This window comes from Rhinoraja longicauda, chromosome 18, assembly GCF_053455715.1.
Source record: "Rhinoraja longicauda isolate Sanriku21f chromosome 18, sRhiLon1.1, whole genome shotgun sequence".
Classification (NCBI taxonomy): Eukaryota; Metazoa; Chordata; class Chondrichthyes; order Rajiformes; family Arhynchobatidae; genus Rhinoraja; species Rhinoraja longicauda.
In genome coordinates, this window is record NC_135970.1 from 30803372 (window position 1) to 30825591 (window position 22220).

Consider the following 22220-nt stretch of genomic DNA (forward strand, 5'->3'; position numbering starts at 1 on the left):
AATTGACACTTACTCATTTCAATCCATTTAAACTGAAGCTGAACAAACAAACAAAGGAGATATCTGGAACTGCAGACTTGGAATCTTGAGCAAAACACAAAGAGTTTTGGAGAAACTCAGGGGGTCAGGCAGCACTTGTGGAGGGTATGAACAGACAACATTTGGATCTGGACCCTTCCTCAGTCTGAACTGCTGAAGTCTGAAAAAGGGGCCTGCCCTGAAACATTGCCTGTCCATTCCCTCCACTGCTATCTCAAAACTATGTTGAGAATGTAAAACCTTTAAATATCCAGCATGTATCAGAATAGACAGTATTATTACATGTGGACTGAGAGGCTAAACAAATGAAGGAGTAGGGAATAGAGGATTACACTGATAGATTTAGATGGGAATAGACTTGAGTAGATCATAAACACCATTGTGGCATCTTTCTGTGTCGTTTATCTCATGTAATCACAGAGTTTACAATTGGGCTTATCTAAAGTCACCCTTTGAGAAACTAACAAGGAAATATCTACTTCAGATCAAGTAGTGTAATTAGACAAGGTTAATTAGTAATCTTATTGCAAATATACTCTGGGGAAATGATCACAATATAATAGAATATCATATTGATTTACTGGGAAATTAAATTTCATTGCACAATAGAGCCTGCGGTATAGATATATATGTTGGCCAAAGAAAAATCACCAACAATATACCACTCGTGAATAAAATCATGAGAATTGATAGGTTGAGTCTTTTACCCAGATTAGGAGAATCAGGAACCAAAGGTTTAAGGTGATGGGAAAGATTTATTAGGAACCTGAGGGACAACTTTTTCATACTAGGGGTGGTGGGCATATTTAATGAGCTGCCGGAGGAGGCAGTTGAGGCAAGTACAATGGTGCAGCTGCAGAGTTGCTGCCTTACTGCCAGTAACAGGACCGGTTTGATCCTGACTACGGGTGTTGTCTGTATAGAGTTTATATGGTTTCCCTGTGACCTTATGGGTATTCTACCGGTGCTCCGGTTTCCTCCCACACTACAATAACATACAGGATTGTAGGTTATTTGGCTTTGGTAAAAAGTGTAAATTGTCCCAAGTGTGTAAGATAGTGCCAGCGTATCCTGGTCAGCGTGAACTCAGTGGGCCATACTGTATGTCTAAAGCCTACTATAACAACATTTGGAAGACACTTGGACAGGTACATGGATAAGAAAGGCTGAGAGGGATATGGCCCAAATGTGGTCAGGTGGGAACAAGATGAGGCCTCTTGGTTGGCACGGACGAGTTAGGCCGAAGGGTCTTTTTCCGTGTTGTGTGACTCTATGTATGACAAACTGTGCCACACCTGGATTGTGTCGTCTTTTCAGACGGAAACATCTCGTACCGTCTCCCTCAAAAAGATATTTCCTTGTTTCACAATAATCACCCCAATTCAACCAAGTTACAATTGAAACCATTTGAAGTTTTAGCATTCCTGTTCAAAATGGAAAAATAAAAGCTTTTAATTTTCTTTTTATGCAAAAAAATTTTTAATGAGTTAAAGCGGCAAAGTAGGTTCTAAAACCACAGGCATGTCAGTAGCAAATAGTTAGGGCCCGATGTTTGTCTTTAAGTAGGGGGTCTTGATTGTTTTAACTCTTCTGGTATAATACCAATTCAGGATCACATACCAGATTTTCAAGCATTGTTTGTGTTCATTGTCCTCATGGACAAAGATGCCATTGTTGGGTGGGTGATAATCAGGCCATTTGGCCCATTGAGTCTGCACCGCCATTCAATCATGGCTGATTTATTTTTTCCTCTCAACCCCATTTTCTGCCTTCTTCCCATAACCATTGACACCTTTAATAATTAATCTCCATTTTAAAAATTACCCCAATGACTTGGCCTCCAATGCCGTCTGTGGCACTGAATTCCACAGATTTACCACCCTCTGGCTAAAGAAATTCCTCCACATCTCCATTCTAAGTCCTTTATTTCCAAGAATATGTTCCCAGCAAGAAGTGAAGGAACAAGAGTTAATCTCAAGTTTGCTCCTTGTCATCATCTACCTTCGACGAGACAGCACAATGTTGTCTGAGCTCCATTTATTTTTGAATGTCATTCGAGAGCTTTGTATTAAATCAAATGAGAATTACTGAAGGCAACATTCTGGTCACAATTCATTTTTACAAACCTGGTAGGACGTGTGTCACAGCTGAGGGCATATTGCTGCATATCTCATATTTAATAGGGTTCCATTTATAAATCAATTCCTTGCAGTGGCTTTTAAACTTGAAATTCCACTTAAGTGCTCCACTGCTCTTTATATAATGAACCAAGGTTCCAGATCATGGTCCTACATTGAACAAAAGGAAGATGGAAAATAGGCTACAATGTGTAATAAATCTATTTCTCTGATTAGACGGCTTTTAAAATGTTTACCTAAAGTGCACATATTTCCTCAATCTTTCGGGGTGAATTGGGTTCCACTCGTTACAATTGAATTGATGTAAAGTCTTCCAATATATTAAGTAATGAAAGTTATGATCGGGTTAATACAATGGTGAGAGTGTGGTACATTGTTATTGAAACTGGTGTCAAAGGCAAAAGCAATAATTGTAAGTTCAAGACTTCCAAGCTAAGCAGCTTTTAATGTTTGCTAATTTGCATATCTGTAATTTAGAGATTTTAGTAATCATTTTCCTAACAGAAGGTGGCGCAACGGTAGAGTTGTTGCCTCACAGCACCAGGTACCCAGGTTCATTCCTAACTACAGGTGTGGTCTGTACAGAGTTTGTACGTTCACCCTGTGACCACGTAGGTTTTCTCCGGGTGCTCCAGTTTCCTCCCACACTCCAAAGAAATGTTCGGCACAGGCATTGTGGGCCAAAGGGCTTGTTCCTGTGATGCACTGTTCTGTATTCTCATCTCTGTATCTCTAAACTGTTGCAATGCTGCAAAGAAAATAAATGTTTGGAATCCATCTATATGTTTTAGGAGTCAGGAATATAAACTATATGAAAAAAAATGTATTCGATAAATTTTACTCATGGCATCTGGACTAACAGCAGGATTAACACTGGTTATTTTGAATGTGTGGATAGGTTATAAAGTTGCATATCCTGATTCTTACTCTTTAATATCAAATGACAAGGGCAATGTCGTCTTTATGTTTAGTGATACACACATTGGGTATTTTCAGGTTTTATTGACCCCTATTAATACTTAATATTAAAATCTGCACATTGTTGCAGTAAATGTTAATATTATCTTTCTTCATGTAACAATGATTGAAATTCAAAACAGTCCTGTATTTTTCCAGAAAAGTGTTTAACGTGCTTTAAGAATGCAAGAGTGACTTTTCTTAAAGATTCAGAATTGCTTCCAATAGAATTCATAAGTACGTACTTTATTTCCACCAAGATGGAGGTTCAACAACTCTGCTGTCTTTACTGTCATTACACTAGAACATTAACAGATGACAATCACATTCATAAAATAGACACAAAGTGCTGGAGTAACTGCGGGTCAGACAGCATCTCTGGAGAAAAAGGATGGGTGATGTTTCGGGTTGGGAGCCTTATTCTGACTGAAACTAGAGGGGAGGGAACTGGAGGTAAGAAAAGGCCAGAACTAACCAGGACCGGCACAGATGACCAAGGAAGGGCAGAGTCCATAATGGCCCATTGTTGGCTGAGGAAGAGATGGTAACGAAGGGGTACAATACAATACAATACAATACAATACAATATATCTTTATTGTCATTGTACCCAGGGGTACAACGAGATTGGGAATGCGCCTCCCATACGATGCAATAATTTAGGTAATTTAGACAGCAGCAACCCAACGAAACGAAACAGTTGTAACAGTTTTGGACAGGGTAAAGTGCAAGTTGATCTATGCGTTGTGGCCATCCGGCTCAGCAGGACCGGTTCATAGCAGCTATGGCCCTGGGGATGAAGCTGTTCCTGAGTCTGGAGGTGCGGGCATAGAAGGCCTTGTATCGTCTGCCCGATGGAAGGAGTTCGAACAGACTGTTGCAGGGGTGTGAAGAGTCTTTGTGGATGCTGGTGGCTTTTCTGAGGCATCGTGTGTTGTAGATGCCCTCCAAGTCTGGTAGCTGTGTTCCAATGGCCCTCTGAGCTCTATGGACTACCCGCTGTAGAGCTTTCCTTTCTGCCTCCGTGCAGCTGAGGTACCACACAGGGATGCCATGCGTTAGGATGCTCTCTATGGTGCAGCGGTAGAAGGTCGTCAGCAGCTGTTGGGGTAGACCAGACTTTTTCAGTGTTCTTAAGTAGAACAGACTTTGTTGTGCCTTCTTGACCAGCGCAACAGTGTTATTGGACCATGTTAGGTCCTCCGAAATGTGAGTGCCCAGAAACTTGAAGCTGGACACTCTCTCCACACTGTCCCCGTTGATAGAGATCGGGGCATATTCCCCGTTATGTGACCTACGGAAGTTGATGATCAGCTCCTTGGTCTTGGTGGTATTTAGGGACTGGTTGTTATCCGAGCACCAGTCCGCCAGGTTCTGCACCTCTGCTCTATAGTTTGTTTCATCCCCGTTGGTGATCAGCCCGATCACCGTTGTGTCATCTGCAAACTTGACAATGGTGTTGGTGTCGAATGCAGGAACACAGTCGTGTGTGAAGAGGGAGTAGAGCATGGGGCTCAGAACACAGCCCTGTGGTGTGCCGGTACTCAGGGTGATAGTGGAGGACAGGTGCGAGCCCATTCTCACTGCCTGCGGTCGTTCCAGCAGGAAGTCCAGGATCCAGTAACATAATGACGAGCTGAGGCCTAGCTGGTGGAGTTTGGTGATGAGCTTGGTGGGGATGACCGTGTTGAAGGCAGAGCTATAGTCTATGAATAGCATCCTCACGTACGTGCCCTGTCTCTCTAGGTGAGTCAGGACAGTGTGAAGAGCCAGAGAGATGGCGTCCTCTGTGGATCTATTTGCCCTGTATGCAAATTGATGTGGGTCCAGTGAGTCAGGGATGCTGGATTTGATGTGTGAGAGGACCAGCCTCTCAAAGCACTTCATGACTATCGGCGTTAGGGCAACCGGGCGGTAGTCGTTCAGGTTGGAGATCTTTGCTTTTTTCGGCACCGGAACTATGATAGCCGACTTCAGGCACTTGGGGACCGTAGCCAGAGATAATGACAGGTTAAAGATCCTGGTGAATACCTCAGCCAGCTGTTCAGCACAGTCCTTCAGTACCCTTCCTTGAACTCCATCCGGTCCTGCAGCCTTGCGTGGGTTGACCCTTTGCAGAGCGCGTTGTACCTCCTGTGTGCTCAGTTGCAAGACCTGTCCCACCGCCTCGGCTGGGGTTCTTTCACTCAAGGTGGTTTTGCCAGTTTCAAAGCGGGCAAAGAAGGTGTTAAGCTCGTTGGTCAGTGCCATATCGCTGTGGGGGCAGGCAGGGCTGCTCTTGTAGCCAGTGATGTCCCTGACACCCTGCCACATGCTTCTGGTGTCCGTGGTGTTGAAGTGGTCTTCCACCCGTTGCCTATGGGTGTCTTTGGCCCTTTTAATACCTTTGCTCAGGTGTGATCTGGCAACACTGTATGCTGAAGTGTCACCAGATTTAAAGACATTGTTGCGTGCCCTCAGCAGGTTCTGTACCTCCTTGTTCATCCAGGGTTTCCGGTTTGGGAACATCTTTATCTCCTTGTCCTCCGTGACATTCTCCACACAGCAGTTGATGTAGGAGAGCACAGTGGATGCGTATTCCTCCAAGTCTACCTCTGAACCGTAGGTGGCCTGTTGTGCAAACAGGTCCCAGTCGGTGCAATCAAAGCAGTCCTGGAGTTGTAGGGTGGCATCCTCGGGCCATATTTTGACCGTCTTTATTGTGGGTTTGGTCTTGCGGATGAGGGGTTTGTATGCGGGCAGTAGAAACAGTGAGAGGTGATCGGATTGTCCCAGGGGTGGGCAGAGGAGAGCGAACAGTGAAACTAGTAGGAATACTAAGGTGGGGAGGGGGGTGGGAGGGAATGTAAGGATTACTTGAAATTAGGGGAAATCAATGTACATACTGCTGGTATGCACTCATCATTATTATTTCTTGTGATAAGCATTTATTTCTTTCTCAGCCTTTGTTTTTGGGATACCCTAATTCATGGAATGAGATCTGCCCGCATTGGTGATTTTTTTCTTCAGTATGTTTCTGAAGTATGTTTGGAGGACGATGTTGAATATTGCAGAGATAAAAATGTTTGAACTATTGACTTGGCCATCACGAAACACTTGTCATTTCCATTTTGTAGACCTTGTACAAAGGCGGGCGACGTCACGTTGAACATTCATGGTACTCAAAAGTGTCCTTTGCACATATTCAGGCACAGTGATTTATGGATTCTAACTAAAGGAGCAATCTGCTTGTGTTGAAGCATAAAATGACAGCATTGATGATGGTAGTTGGATCAAGGTTGAAGTATGATCGTAAACTTGGAAGTGTCATTGGGAATGCAAAATATTGCAGAATTAATTGTTTTTTTTACATTCAAGATCCAGTAGTCAGGATCAAACCTGGGTCTCTGGCGCTGTAAGGCACCAATTCGACTACTCTGTGCCACCGTGGCACCTCTTAGGTCGACTATATGGATCTTTCTCCCAATACTTTCTCTGGAGATTTTTGATGAGAAATGTAACCACACCAGGAGAGCAGAAGACTTAAATGTGTTACATCCAGAGTATTGTTGGGGAAGATAAGATTTAGTATAAAATCATTGCAATTCAAAATTGATTACTCGTTAATTATCTCTTAATTATCCACATTCTCAAGAGCTCCTCTTTCAGGTTTATTGAGGAAGCTTTCAAATTATATGGAGGATCGAGAGCATGTCTTAATAGGTATCTTGTAATTTGTACACTTGATTATTTCATTTAGACTTTACTTTAGACTTTAGAGATACAGTGTGGAAACAAGCCCTTCGGCCCACCAAGTTCACGCCAATCAGCGATCACCACGTACACTAGCACTATCCTACACAGTAGGGACAATTTATAATTTTTACCGAAGCCAATTAACCTACAAACCTTTGAAGTGTGGGAGGAAACCAAAGCACCCGGAGAAAACCCATGAGGTCACAGGGAGAGCGTACAAACTCTGCACAGAGAGCACCCATAGTCAGGATCGATCCCGGGTCTCAGGCACTGTATAGCAGCAATTCTACTGCTGCGCCACCATGCCGCACTTTCTCCCATCTACTTTTCCTCTCTCCAAGGGTCCATCCTCAGGTTTAAATCCAGAGGCTGTAGCTGCTCCCAAGTGCATAAACTTCTGGACAGGTGAACTTGAGAATTATAATCAACAAATAATCATGTCAAGAGTGTTTAATTGTCATGTGTACCGAAAATGGAACAATTAAATTCCTACTTGCGGCAGTAAAATAGGTTTGTGAACACAGCATTCATAGATAACATAATAAACAAAATAATTCAATAAATTTAAAAAAAACAATATTATTGCAAACAGCCCAGAGTCCCAGTGCAATCAAGGCAGTTCAATGTTTAGTAAGTATTTGTAATGTTCAAGAAACTGATGGTTGTTGGGAAGAAGCTTTTTCTTTAACCTGGAGGTCACGGTTTTTAAACTCCAGTACCTTCTTCCCAATGCAGGAATGAAATTAGAGCATGGTCTGGTTCTCACGTGTGGCCAACATGATATTTGTCTTAAATGCTCTGTTTTACTGTCATAGTTTGGGCTTTAAGAGTGCTTGCAATAGTTTTTCCATATTTTCGCAGATAAGAATGAACATAGATTTTAGCTGAAACATTTCCAACTTCAAGGCCTCCTTTTGTTCAATTACAGTTTTGTTTTCAAGGTTTGATTCAAGATTACCTTAGCCAAATCTGTAACCATCTCACTGAAGTTGGCCCTTCTCCAATTGAATCTTTGTACTGTAGATTGGGGTCTATGTTTTTATCCAATAAGGTCAAGATTGAATGTGCCAAAATTGACTTCAGGTTTATTCCTGTATTTTTTGTGCGTTTCTATCTCAACAAAAACATGGTCAGACAAAAATGATAGCCCTTGGGTACAATGATCAGCAATCTAAAGGATGGATCAGGAGATAAGGCTTCAAATGCAGCCAGACAGTGTCCATGAAACTACTAGATTCGTATCAAACTTGATTGATGGGTTGGGACAAAAGTCTGCCATTCTCACCTCATCTGATCCATGTACGACACTAGATGCACTTTAATGAGATCAACTCTTAACTGCCCTCTAAAATTATTAAGAAAGTCATTGGGGCAGCACTGTGGCGCAGCAGTAGAGTTGCTGTCTTGCAGTGCCAGAGACCCGGGTTTGATCCTGATGTTTAACATTTAAAATACATTTGGACAGGTTCATGAATAGGAAAAGTTTAGAGCGATATGGGCAAAATGCATGCAGGTGGGACTAGTATCGATGGGGCATCTTGGTTGGCCTGGGCATGTTGGGCTGAAAGGCCTGTTTCCATGCTGTATGACTCTATGATTATATTTAAATAGATACTTTCAGTATCATATTCAGATTCACATGAATACCTTTTAAGACCATACCAGGAATATAAAACCTAACATGATTCTATAAATGAAAAAGGAATTTATTAAACCATTAGCTTTGAGGACCATGGGTGTTTTCTCTTTTCTAGTTGTCGCCTTGTTCTGAAGATGACCACGAGGGAAGTTCACGCGAGAACCTTGGTCGGATTCAGTTCAGTGTCGGCTACAATTTCCAAGAATCCACCTTCACCGTGAAAATAATGAAAGCTGTGGAACTGCCAGCAAAGGACTTCAGTGGTACCAGTGATCCATTTGTTAAAATCTACCTGCTCCCTGACAAAAAACACAAATTGGAAACGAAAGTGAAAAGAAAGAATTTAAATCCATATTGGAACGAGACATTTCTTTTTGAAGGTGAGATTAACTGCTGGATATGTGTTGCTGTTATGTCTCAATTCATTGTTGTGTAGAAAGGAACTGCAGATGCTGGTATGTACCGAAGATAGACACAAAGTGCTGGAGTAACTCAGTTGGTCAAGCAGCATCTCTGGAGAAAAAGGATAGGTGACGTTTAGGGTCAGGACCCTTTTTCAGAAAGGTCACCAATCCTTTTTCTCCAGAGATGCTGCCTGACTCGCTGAGTTACTCCAGTACTTTGTGTCTATCTTCAAATCAATGCTGTAGGGAAAAAAACTGTAGATGCTGGTTTAAATCGAAGGTAGACACAAAATGCTGGACTAACTCAGCGGGTCAGGCAGCATCTCAGGAGAGAAGGAATGGGTGACGGTTCGGATCGAGACCCTTCTTCAGACTGATGTCAGGAGAGGGGGTGGGACAAAGATAGGATGTAGCCGGAGACAGGAAGACTAGTGGGAGAAGTGGGAGTCACACATTCCTTCTCTCCTGAGATGCTGCCTGACCCGCTGAGTTACTCCAGCATTTTGTGTCTACCTCCAAATCATTGCTGTTTGTTTATAACCATTTATAAGGCAGAATGATAAAGAGCTGGGTGGAACTTGGAATTAATATATATTCATCTTGGTCCAATGTATCTGGACTGAGTTTCCAATGTGAGATGAGTGCAAGTTGTACACCATCAGTTAATCCTACCCAAAGCATTACCTATGAGCAAATAAGGATGTACAACATGATCAGAGGGCTCGTGCACAATATGGAGTTATAATCAATATGCAGGAAGATTTATGACTAGTGACTTAACACTGTGAGATTTACATTTGCATTTGAACATCTCAGCAAAGTTATATCTCATGTAAACAACGTAGTGTGAAATCTTCCCCACGTGGTTATTGTAGTGTTGGTCCTGCCCCATGTTTTAACATTTCTCAAGGTTTTGAGTGGAATGGTAAAGCTATGCAAGGCAAGTTAGAAGTGGAGTATGCGTGTAGCTCCAGGCACTAAATCATCAGATTATTACATTAAGAAAGGATACAGGCACAGGAAGGCAGCAAGACACGGTTATTTGTGAATCCCATTTTGGAGAAAGTAATGAAAGAACTGGTCCTATTTTCGTTGGAAAATAACATAAGGTAATTGAATTTAAGCTCAGCTGAAAGCTAAGAAGCTTGAAAATGTTGATTATTAACAGTGATGAGAGGTTTCAATACTCATTGGACAAAGGATGATATTCAAAGGGCAATTGGCTGGGATGGAGTAGTTCAGTTATGAGGGGAGATGGGAGAGATTTGGTTTGTTTACTGTGGGACAGTGGAGATCAAGAGGGGACATGATTGTGGGTATAGATAGGGTGGAGTGCAATAGACCTTTCCTCATATTAGATAAAACAAAGACAGCTTTAGTGTAAGGAGAAAATGATGAAAGTCAAGTCAGGTTTATTATCATATACACAATAAGGTACAGGTACAATGAAAATCTTGTTGCAGCAACATCCTAGGCACATTGACTCGGTTGACACGCAAAACATAAATTATACATAAATTGTACAAGACAGTGGAAAGGGAAAGATCATCTAAAAACCAAGATATTAATGCTAACATACTCAATTAGAAAACAAATCCATTGTTGTGCAAGAGGTGGTCCATAGTATTGCATTACCCAGAGTAGAATCAGGGCTGTGCAAGTTGGTTCAAGAATTTAATTGTGGTAGGCATGTTTCTGTTCATAAACCTGATGGTGTGGTATTCAGGCTTTTATACCTCCTGCTCGATGGTAGCAGTGAAAAAATTGCCTTACATGGATGGAGGGGATCCTTAATAATAGATGCTGCCTTCTTAAAACAGTGCCTCATGTAGATTTTTGATTTGGGGAGAGCTGTACCTGTGATACACCAGGCTGAGCCCACCACGCTCTGCAGCCTCTTGTAATCTTCTGCATTGGAATTGCCGTACCAAGCCATGATACAATTAGTCAGACTACTTTTGACAGAGCATTTGTAAGTTTGTTGGAGTAGTCAGTGACATGCTGAATCTCTTTAAACTTCTGAGAAAGTAGAGACGATGGCGTGCTTTCTTCATGATTAGATCTATGTGGTGGACCCAGGACAGGTCATTGATTTATATTGAGAGGGAGTGCGAGGAGAACCTTCTTCACCCAGAGAATGGTATGTGTTGGAATGCACTGAACGAGAGAGTGGCTGAAACTGGGTCAATGAGATTATTTAAGAAGTGTTTAAAGGAACACTTGAATTGCCGCGGCATTGAAAGCCATGGACAAGTGCTGGAGATAGGATTAGTACAGAAGAGCAACAAGCGGTCCATGTGGAAAGTGGGCCGAATGGCCTGTTTCCATGCTGTAGGCATCTTTGATTCAATTAATTTGTGACAAAAAGTAAACAATTACATTTTGAATTGAATATTGTTGGCTGTCATTGTCTTTTGTGGGTCAATACGAACCAGGAACTTGTGGGAATGTAGGCGTTTTAAAATGGCAGTAAATGGAGCAGCGGGTTGGATGATATGTAACTGAGTTAGACAGGGGGCTCAGGAACTGGATTTCCACTTTCAAAACTGAGTGTAGATTTGAGAAGCTTCCAGCTCTTATTCCATCTCCAGAAGACCTCCAAATCTAACGCGGCAGTGACATCCAATGGCAAAACATGACTACTGCACTAGGATTTAGCTGCACCAAGTTCTCAGGCTCCAATCAACAGAAATAGTATTTTGTAATATTGTACCTCGGCAATCACAAAATATAAAAAAAGATGTCACTCTTAGTTTAGAGATACGGCACGGAAACAGGACCTTCGGCCCACTGAGTCTGGCCACCCAGCAATCACCCCATACACTAACACTATCCTACACACTAGGGACAATTTACAATTTTTACCGAAGCTAATTAACCTGTAAACCTGTACGACTTGGGAATGTGGGAGGAAACCGGAGCACTGGGAAAACCCATGCGGTCACAGGGAGAACTTACAAACTCCGCACAGACAGCACACGTAGTCAGGATCGAACCCGAATCTCTGGCGCTGTAAGGCAGCAACTCTACTGCTGACCCCTAGCTTGCCCACTCTTGCCCACTAATGCCAGGCAGATTATTTCCCAGGCATTCATCTTTTCTGATATAACATCATCTGAAAAGTTCTATGTCGATTCTCTCCACAGATGCTGTCTGACCAACTGAGTTCCTCCAGAACCCCTCACTAAAGTAATGATGAGGAGCAGCCAATTCCTAAAAAACGAGCATTAATTAACCACCTCCCCACCATAACATCTCCAACACACATTTATTTATCTTTTTCCTTTCTAGAACATGTAACTACTGATTAACCAAGAACGAATCACTTATCCAGCTCAATGTTCGCAATGTTTACACAAGAGACTGTAGATACTGGAACCTTGAACATAATGCTAAATGCAGGAGGAACTCAGTAGGTCAGACAGCATCTGTGGAGGGAATTGACAGATGACGTTTCAGGTCGGGACCATTCTTCAGATCTCACATCTGAAGAAGGGTCCTGACCCGAAACAGATCCCATTCCCATTGCATTTCCTTCCACAGATGCTGCCTGACCTATTGAGTTCCTCGAGCACTTCGTGTTAGTTCGATATGTTTAAGTGTGCGTGAGACAGTTGGCCTGTCACTGGGGAAAATCTCAGATGAGTCCAAACTTGCCACCTGATCCCATTTTCCAACAAGGAATGCTGGACACTGAACAGAATTGGATCTTTCCCCCCTTATCCCAAAGCAACTGAAAACGTCTAATTTTTTTTTGCTACATGTCCACCTGATCCTAGTTGGTGAGAAACATCCAACACCCATGAAGCTTAAATGCACTCTTCCCCCAAGCATCAGCTCCTCCAGTACCCTAATGATTTTAATATGGTTCATGCAATAAAAGTAAATGGCATTCCTTTTCCTGCTTCTCACCTTTCAGCAATTCAATAATTAGTGTTGAATAGAAACATTAACCCATTCATTTCAAACAGTCCACTGCTTCCATTAACATGTCTATCAAAACAGTCAATTGTTTCCATGCCCTGCAGTCTGCTCTCACTCCGCCTCCCACTCTTCCTTCCCAACAGATATAACAAGGATAGAGTTCCTTTCGTCTTCCTCTTTCACCTCACCATTCTTCTCGTCCAACAGATCATTCTCCAATATTTCCACCTCCTGCAGAGTGATCCTACCACATCACATCTTCCTCTGCTCTACCCCATCAGTTGAAGAAGGGTCCCGACCCAATCTGTCCATTCCATCCAAAGATGCTGCCTGACCCGCTGAGTTCATCCAACCCTTTTTGCTCAAAACTCCTTCAGTGTTTGACAGTGTAGACGTTGAGATGAGGTTTCCCAGCTGGGGTGTTCAGAACCAGGAGTCACAGTCTCAAAATAGTTGCTCAGCCACCCATTGCAAAATTCAGGTGACATTTATTTGACCAGAATCTTAGAAGTTCTCAGCCCATGAGTGTTGTCACTGCCTGGTTTCAAGGCTGAGATTGACAGATTTTTTTCCATTAAGTGACTCGAGGGATAAGAAATTAGTTGGTGAATGTGGCGCTGAGGTAAAAGATCTTATTGAATGGCAGAGAAGGCACAAGGAGCAACTGGCATCCTGCTTATAGTCTTCTATTTCTTTCTCTATGGATGTTTTCACGCCTGCTTGGAACTTCTGTCTGTTTTCTACTTCTTCAGCATAGGAGTAATAGTGGGTCAATTAGCTCCTCACGCCTGTTATGTCATTCAGTGGGATCATGCGACCTAACTCAACTTCTTTCCTGTATCTCATCATAGTCATGTCGCTCTGGAATGGGCCTCTTGGTCCACTATGTCTATGACTGCCAGTAAGTACCCATCTATATTTATCCCATTTACCAATACTTAGTCCATAACCTACACTTTCTATCCAAGAGTTGACTTTGAATGATTGCATTGATATCACACTTAGACAGAGTCCCGGTTAATGAGAGATGGTTCCTTATTCCTGAAGAATTCTTTCTTCTCAGCTGCACCTCCCTCCACTATCCCCACCCACGCTCACGTCACTCAATCAGTCTGCCTCCAATTCCTCTGGCATTTTCTTCTCTTTGAGCATCTCCCTTTGTCCTATTTTTACCTCAATTCCTCTTGCCTCTCATTACAAATCGTTCATCCCTTATCCATGTCCATTGTGGCCAAATACCTTCTCACCAAGTTGCCCGACCTTCTTTAACTTCTGCGTGGTGACTTCCTAGCATCAGATCTTCAACCACCTCTTCGACTCCTCATTCCTCCTGAGTTCACTGTCCACCTATCTTCCCTCAATCTCGCTCTCCATATATAAACACCAAAGCCCACGCATGTGACCGCCCCCTTGACATTGCCATCTCATGTGGCCATGCATCTCCAACCTTCTCAATGGTTATTTCTCATTCTCTACTCACCTGTCCCTCTCCAAAACCAAGGCAGTGCTCTTCAAATGCACTTTTACATTATCCTTAATTTAGTAACCTTAGCAAAATGCCAGTGGGCTGAAAATACGGGTCAACCCGTTTCCTGTGGTGAACATCTGAAACTATTGCCCATTTTTTCCAGACCGCCATCTATAGAGATGAAATATAAACAAAAGGGTATGTAGAAAATCAACAAAGTTCTTTGGCCATCGTAATTATTTCTCAAAATCGTAGAGTAACTCAGCAGGTCATTTAACCCAGCATCTCAAGAAGATGTGAATAGGTGATGTTTCAGACTGAAGAAGAGACCCAACCCGAAGCGTTGCCTATCTAGAACTTAGAACAGGACAGCACAGGAATGGGCCACTTGACACACAAAGTCTGTGCTGAACTGATGCCAAGCTGAACTGGTCTCATCTGCTCCATGATCCATATCACTCCATTCCCTGCATATCCATGTGTCCATCTAAAAGCTTTTTAAACGCCACTGTTGTATCTTCCTCCACCACCACCCCAGGCAATGCGTTCCACTCCCCCACCACCTTCTATGTTAAAAAAAACTTGCCCAGCACATCCCCATTAAACTTATTTCCTCTCTGGGAACAAGGGTCTGACTGTAACGTGTGGGAAGGAACTGCAGATACTGGTTTAAAGCGAAGATAGACACAAAAAGCTGGAGTAACTCAGCGGGACAGGCAGCATCTCTGGAGAGAAGGAATGGGTGACGTTTCAGGTCGAGACCCTTCTTTGACCCGAAATGTTGCCCATTCCATCTCTCCAGAGATGCTCCCTGGCCCACTGAGTTACTCCAGCTTTTTGCGTCTATCTTCGGTCTGACTGGAACCAATGACTGTCCTCCAGAGATGCTGTCTGACGCTCTGAGTTACTCCAGCACATTGTGTTCTATGCAAGATTCCAATCTCTGCAGTTCCTTGCGTGTCCATAACTATTTCATAGTTACAAATACTTTTTCCAGCAACAGGAAGGGTATGTCTGAAATCTATTTATAAAAGCAGCTGTGACAAAATGCTTCCAAAGTGTGAAAACACACACCTCGAGATTCAGGGACATTTTCTTCCCAGTTGTTGTCAGGCAACTGAACCATCCTATTACCAACGAGAGAGCGGTCCTGAGCTACTATCTACCTCATTGGAGACCCTCGGACTATCTTTAATCAGACTTTATTGAACTTTATCTTGCCCTAAATGTTATACCCTTTATCATGTATCTGCACACTGTGGATGGTTTGATAGGAATTATGTATAGTTTTTCCGCTGACTGGTTAGCACGCAACAAAAGCTTTTCACTGAGAGTATTAACTGTCTCAGTCTGAGGCACTTTCTACAGCATGCTGCCCTCTGGGTAAGTAATGCCACCATTGCGGGCTTGTTTCCGATGTAATCTTGAGTGATCGTACCATGTTGTGGAAGTTATAAACTGCCTTGATTACACTGAATACAGAAGTGTATACATAACTGCGGGTTTCATTGTCGTTCATTGCGTAAGTCTGCATTCCTGAATTGTCGACGCCAGCCGCGATGTGTTTCTGTATCTCACTCTGGTGGTACAACTGTCCTACGTTTCTCACCCTCAGGCTTCCCCTATGAGAAAGTGGTGCAGCGAGTGCTCTACCTCCAAGTCCTCGACTACGACCGTTTCAGTCGGAACGATCCGATCGGAGAGGTTTCGTTACCGCTGAACAAGATAGATTTGACACAGACACAGACGTTCTGGAAAGAACTAAAGCCATGCAGTGATGGAAGTGTAAGTGGCCACTCCATGTTCCTCTTTGCTGGCCCTTGCTGTACAGTGGTTACATGACTGGAGGACGGTTGTAATGAAGGTGCCGCTGAGAGTTCTTGGTCTGTGGTGACGTCTCGTGCAGAGCAATTACCTGAGGCGTGGAGATCTGGAACATTTAGCGTCTGGTTTATTTGAGCTTCTTCTCAGAACGAGCATATTTTCACACACACACACACACACACACACACACACACACACACACACACACACACACACACACACACACACACACACACACACACACACACACACACACACACACACACACACATTTCCAAATGCATCGTACACAATCGAGACAACTATTCACATATCCTATACTGTTTCCCAATGTAAACGAAAAGAATGAAACTGGTATAATAATATTTATACATTTGTATGTTTAACTTTTTATCTAGGCTTTGAGTTACCTTCTATCTTTGTAATTGTACAGGATTTACTTCCTTGATTGCATAGATTCAACAGACTCTGTTGGTGTTGCAGCGATTCCTAAGCTCTGGAGGTTTCATTGGGAATCTCTTCTGTCACATGAAATCTTCCACAGAGATTGTAGGTCTTCCGCCCAGTCCTCTTGGGCATCTTGCTCTGATATCAAGTAGTTTATATAAATCACTGCAGAGTGTGGATGCAGCCCAGACCATCATGCAGTCCATTGAGTCCATCTATACTCAGCAAGGCCACCAGCATAATCAAGGTCGAGCCTCATTCCTCTTCCCCCCTCTCCCATCAGGCAAGAGATATGTTGTACTTCGTGGTCCGGTACTTGTTGTACCTTTGTTGTGACTCTGGAAGGACCACGAGTACACATGTTTAAGATGTTATCACGGTGGAGCTTAACTCCAGGCTGTTTATTCCAAGGCCGCCTGGATCCAGAGTGACTGCCTAATCACACCCATCACTTATATACACAGCCATACAAAGTAGTTCTTGGATACACAAAATAGTCCCAGCAATATCACAACATCCCTCTTGTCTTATATATTACAACATCCCCCATTGGCCCCTTACCGAGCGGGAAACTTTTTTCGTTCTTCAGGGCTCTATCTTATCTTCCTGTTAACTTTTTTGCTGGGTTCCTTTTTGTTAACCTTTTTTTTTCTTTCTTACGCACTTGTTAACTTTTTTTCTTGGGTTTTTTGTTGTTTTCCTTTTCTAGGCTAAACACCCAAACCGCTGCCACCATGTTGTTCTTCGTGGTCCGGTACCTGTTGTACCTTTGTTGTGACTCTGGACGGACCACGAGTGCACATGTTTATGATGTTATCATGGTGCAGCTTGTACTCCAGGCTGTTTATTCCAAGGCCACCTGGATCCAGAGTGACCGCCTAATCACACCCATCACTTATATACACAGCCATACAAAGTAGTTCTTGGATACACAAAGTAGTCCCAGCAATATCACAACAAGATACACCAGTTGTTATCAGGCAACTGAACCATCCTATCATCAACTAGAAAGCGTTCCAGACCTCACACCTACTTCATTGGAGGCCTTCAGACTATCTTTAATCAGACTTTACTGGACTTTATCTTGCACTAAACATTATTCTCTTTATCAATGCTATTTGGTTTGTGCTTGTAAGTAAAGCAAAGACAAGCTAGAGGATCTTTGTGTCACAATAATCTATTGATTGCAACATTGTGAGTGCCTTATATTTTTTAACAATCTATCCATGCTTTTGACTTTAAGTGCATTCACCGTTCAATCAAAAATATGAATAAAAAAGTTAGATAATTAAGGAGTTGCATATTTAAATTACATTTGATTTATTGTGTGACATAGTGAATGGACAGTTTTTTTGTAGAAATTGCTTTATTTGACATGAAGAGTCACACCCATTCATCCTTAATTGCCTCCGAAAACTCGCTGTCTAAGTGACAAGTATTTCCCATTACAATTCAAACGACCTGCACACATTATTAATACGCAGATTCTTGACTGGGTTAGGCAGGAAGCATAAAAGATCTTCATCTTACTGCATGCTTAATAACATTCTGTCAAAGTTTTGGGTTTAGGAAAGTAAAATGCATGGACTGTGAAATTTAACTGCTCTTTGGATTGCCAAGAAAAATATTTTCCGTGGGCATTCTCTGAACTTGTCTTCACATTGATGCTCAGCACCTGTCATGAACTCAATGCAAAGTTGTCAGCAGGAAGAATCCTGTTCAAGTTTCAAAGGGCAGAATGGAGATAATGTGCAATTATTTTTAGCTGAAAGATGACATTACCCATGTCTGCCTCTCAAACCTCTATTTACCTTTGCAATAGATGAGATGTGCATTAATCCTGGCTCACAGAAAACAAATTAAATGACCTTTCATAACATTATCAAACATTATTTACCCGAGTTTTGCATTACTAACCACACCTTGGGCAACATGTCCAGTCTTATTTAAAGAAGACAATCCAACATCCTTTCCACAGACTATGCATTATTTGAACTTTATACATCTGAACACTCCCCAATTAATGTAAGCATGTAGGTTGAGGCTGGGAACAGAGTTAGGTTGGAAGAGGGAGGACAATGAACAAAAGTAACATATCCTGGAGAAAACTAGTTCCTCTAATTGATGACTGATAAACAATAATTAAGCATTATATTATTGAATCCTTGATGACTTGCAAATGTTTTACCAATTCTAAGAGTACTAAAACTAAAACAAGATAATTATTTAGAAACAAGGAACTGCAGATACTAGTTTACAAGAAAAAAGGCATAATGAGATAGAGAGTAGCTCAGGACCGTTCTTTAGTTGTTGATAGGATGGTTCAGTTGGCTGACAACAGATGGGAAGAAACTGTCCCTGAATCTGGAGGGATATGTTATCAAATTTTTAGTTTGATATAACAAGGTACAGTGGAAAGCTTTTGTTGCGTGTTACTCAGTCAGCGGAAAGGCTATACATGAAGGGATGGCAGGACTTTCATATGAAGAAAGACTGGATAGACTGGGCTTATACTCGCTGGAATTTAGAAGACTGAGGGGGGATCTTATTGAAACATATAAAATTCTTAAGGGGTTGGAGAGGCTAGATGCGGGAAGATTGTTCCTGATGTTGGGGAAGTCCAGAACCAGGGGTCACAGCTTAGGACCGAGATGAGAAAACATTTCTTCACACAGAGAGTGGTGAGTCTGTGGAATTCTGTGGAAAGTCTGTGGAATTCTCTGCCGCAGAAGGTAGTTGAGGCCAGTTCATTGGCTATATTTAAGAGGGAGTTAGATGTGGCCCTTATGGCTAAAGGGATCAGGGGGTATGGAGAGAAGGCAGGTACAGGTTACTGAGTTGGATGATCAGCCATGATCATATTGAATGGCGGTGCAGGCTCGAAGGGCTGAATGGCCTACTCCTGCACCTATTTTCTATGTTTCTATGCTTCTATGAATACAATTGAGCTATCCACAATGTACAGATATATGATAGAATAACATTTAATGCAAGATAAAGTCCAGTAAAGTCCGATTAAAGAAAGTCCAAGGGCCACCAATGAACTCCAATTTGCTATAGCCTGGATAAGCATTTCTAATCACTTTCTTGTAGCTTTTGTCTCACAATTATTTTGAAGCATGAGTATAAATGTGAATAATTTGGCTCTTCTATTTTTATTACAGGGAAGTCGAGGGGAACTTCTCTTGTCATTGTGTTATAACCCCACTGCCAACACTATCACTGTGAACATAATTAAGGCAAGGAATCTGAAAGCCATGGACATAGGGGGTACATCAGGTAGGTACAGAAATATTCCTGTTGATTGTCATGTACTGAGTTTGAAGAGAGAATAATTATCTTTGCATTGTCACCAGGTGTTCCCTCTTTTGTAGTCAGTTAAAATGTAATCAAGTTGCATTGGTTACGCAAAATGCACCAACGAGGTTTCAGAAGGCACACTTTCCAATAGGATATTGTGGTATGTCACGGTACAGAGGCTTGAAAACGCACACCACCCTGATCTGGAACAAATTCCCCTCTGTTATCAAGCTTCTGAATGATCCTTCAATAAGCTGGGTTACTGGCCAATTCACCGCCACCCCATTTGTGGAGGGAATGAACAGGACCATATTTTGGATTGGGATGATGAATCTAATTCTCTCTGGAAAGAGTACAGAGATATTTCAAAATAATTAAGTTGGAAGTCTGTCACTTGTCTTTGAATTGACTGTGGACTATATTGCTTTTTTTTCCTTTGTCAAATGCCTGCAGCAAAATTTAACTTCTACTCCAATGTGTCTGGGCACAAATTCAATTGAGCTCACTCTTTTGTATCTTAAGCACTACTCCTGACCTGTTCTTCTTTAAGAAGACTGAGACCAGATATACTGATGCAGGAGGCTGTCAAAAGAACTCCAGGAAGCCAATCCTTTCTCAGAGAAAATGAGGTTTGCTGACCTCGAAAAATATAATTGGTTTAGAGATACAGCATGGAAACAGGCCCTTTGGCCCATTGATTCCATACCATTCATCAAGCAGTCATTCACACTAGCTCATATGTTATAGGAGTAGAATTAGACCATTTGGCCCATCAAGTCTTTTCTGCAATTCAATCGTGGCTGATCTATATTTCCCTCTCTACCCTATTCTCCTACCTTCTCCCCATAACCCCTTGCACCCATACTAATCAAGAATCTATCAATCTCCACCGTTAAAATATCCATTGACTTGGCCTCCACAGCCTTCTGTGGCAATGAACTCCACAGATTCACCACCCTTTGACTAAAGAAATTCCTCCTCGTCTCCTTTCTAAAGGTGCACCCTTTTTGTTCTACTCCTATGGCAATGTTCAGAAGCCATTTAACCCACACACCCACACGTCTTTGGGATGTGGGAGGAAACCAGAGCATCCGGAGGAAAACCATGAGCGTCACAGCGAGAACGTTCCTACTCCACAAACACAGCACCCGAAGTCAGGATCACAGGGCCTGTTTCCACACTGTATCTCTAAACTAGACTAAAAACTAAACTAAATGGGGCATCTTGGGCAGCATGGACGAATCGGGCCGAATGACATTGGATGAGCCACTGAAGGAAGTTTGCATTTCACTCGGCCATAAAAGTTAAGCTTTTGTCGTTCATAGTTTTTTATTGGGAACAAAATTGCTGAATTCCGAGCAATTGCATGTTGGTTGTGGTTATTTAAATCTGGCAATAGTCCAAACATACTGCTGCTAAACTGTTGAAATGTTAATGGCGGCAGATCATGTTCTCATTAATCTTAGCTAGATTTAAGCAGAGGTGCAAATGTCTATGAAATATACCCTTTGTCTTCTCCAGTGACGTTGGATGCTGCCATTACTTTTTATGTGTTAACAGGCTGTTCCTGTTTGCAAAAGTTTTCTCAGCAACATTTTCGTGTCTATTGGATTTTTCACCATAACAAGAAGGAATGTTTGTACTCAATGCAGCTATCATGTTATTGATCATAGCTGTAAAAAAATAATTTGAATGAATTGCTCTGTGGTCTTCCTTATGCACAGATCCGTACGTTAAAGTTTGGCTCATGTACAAAGACAAGAAGGTGGAAAAGAAGAAAACAGCTGTGTTGAAGAGATGCTTAAACCCCATCTTTAATGAGTCTTTCATGTTCGACGTACCAACAGAAATATTGAGGGAGACAACTATTATAATCACTGTGATGGATAAAGACAGGCTGAGCAGAAATGATGTTATTGGAAAGGTATGGAGTCAAACCAATGTTAAACATAGAGTTCCTCACTCAATGATCCAAGACTTGTATCTCAGGCTAACCTCCTCATTCTTATGAAATAATAACTGCAGTCCTCTTAATATCTCCTCAAATAGCTATACCCCTGTCCAGAATCAATCTGGGGAACCTTTATCTCACGCCCTCTATAATATAATTCTGTAATGGATATTCTACTTGAGGCATGGAGTGAATGATATTTGAGATACAGTCTGCACGGAGGCCTCTACATGCACCCCTAACCTGTCCAACCCATGTACCTGTCTAAATGTTTCTTAAACGTTGTGATAGTACCTGCCTCAACTACCTCATCCGGCAGCTTGTTCCATGCACCCACCATGCTTTATGCACAAAAGGTTACCCCTCAAGTTCCTATTAAATCCTTTTCTCCTCACC

The 22220-nt window shown here is 42.2% G+C and overlaps 1 protein-coding gene across 5 annotated transcripts in view; it reads left to right on the forward strand.

Annotated features, from left to right (window-relative positions):
• LOC144602371 (synaptotagmin-7-like) overlaps positions 1-22220 on the forward strand; it is a 391187-nt gene that overhangs the window by 358408 nt on the left and 10559 nt on the right. For all 5 annotated transcript variants that reach the window (XM_078415424.1, XM_078415423.1, XM_078415427.1 and 2 more), the window contains 4 exons: positions 8622-8886; positions 15918-16087; positions 19738-19852; positions 21598-21797. In XM_078415424.1, coding sequence (XP_078271550.1) covers positions 8622-8886; positions 15918-16087; positions 19738-19852; positions 21598-21797 — 750 coding nt within the window. The remainder of the gene's footprint in view (positions 1-8621; positions 8887-15917; positions 16088-19737; positions 19853-21597; positions 21798-22220) is intronic.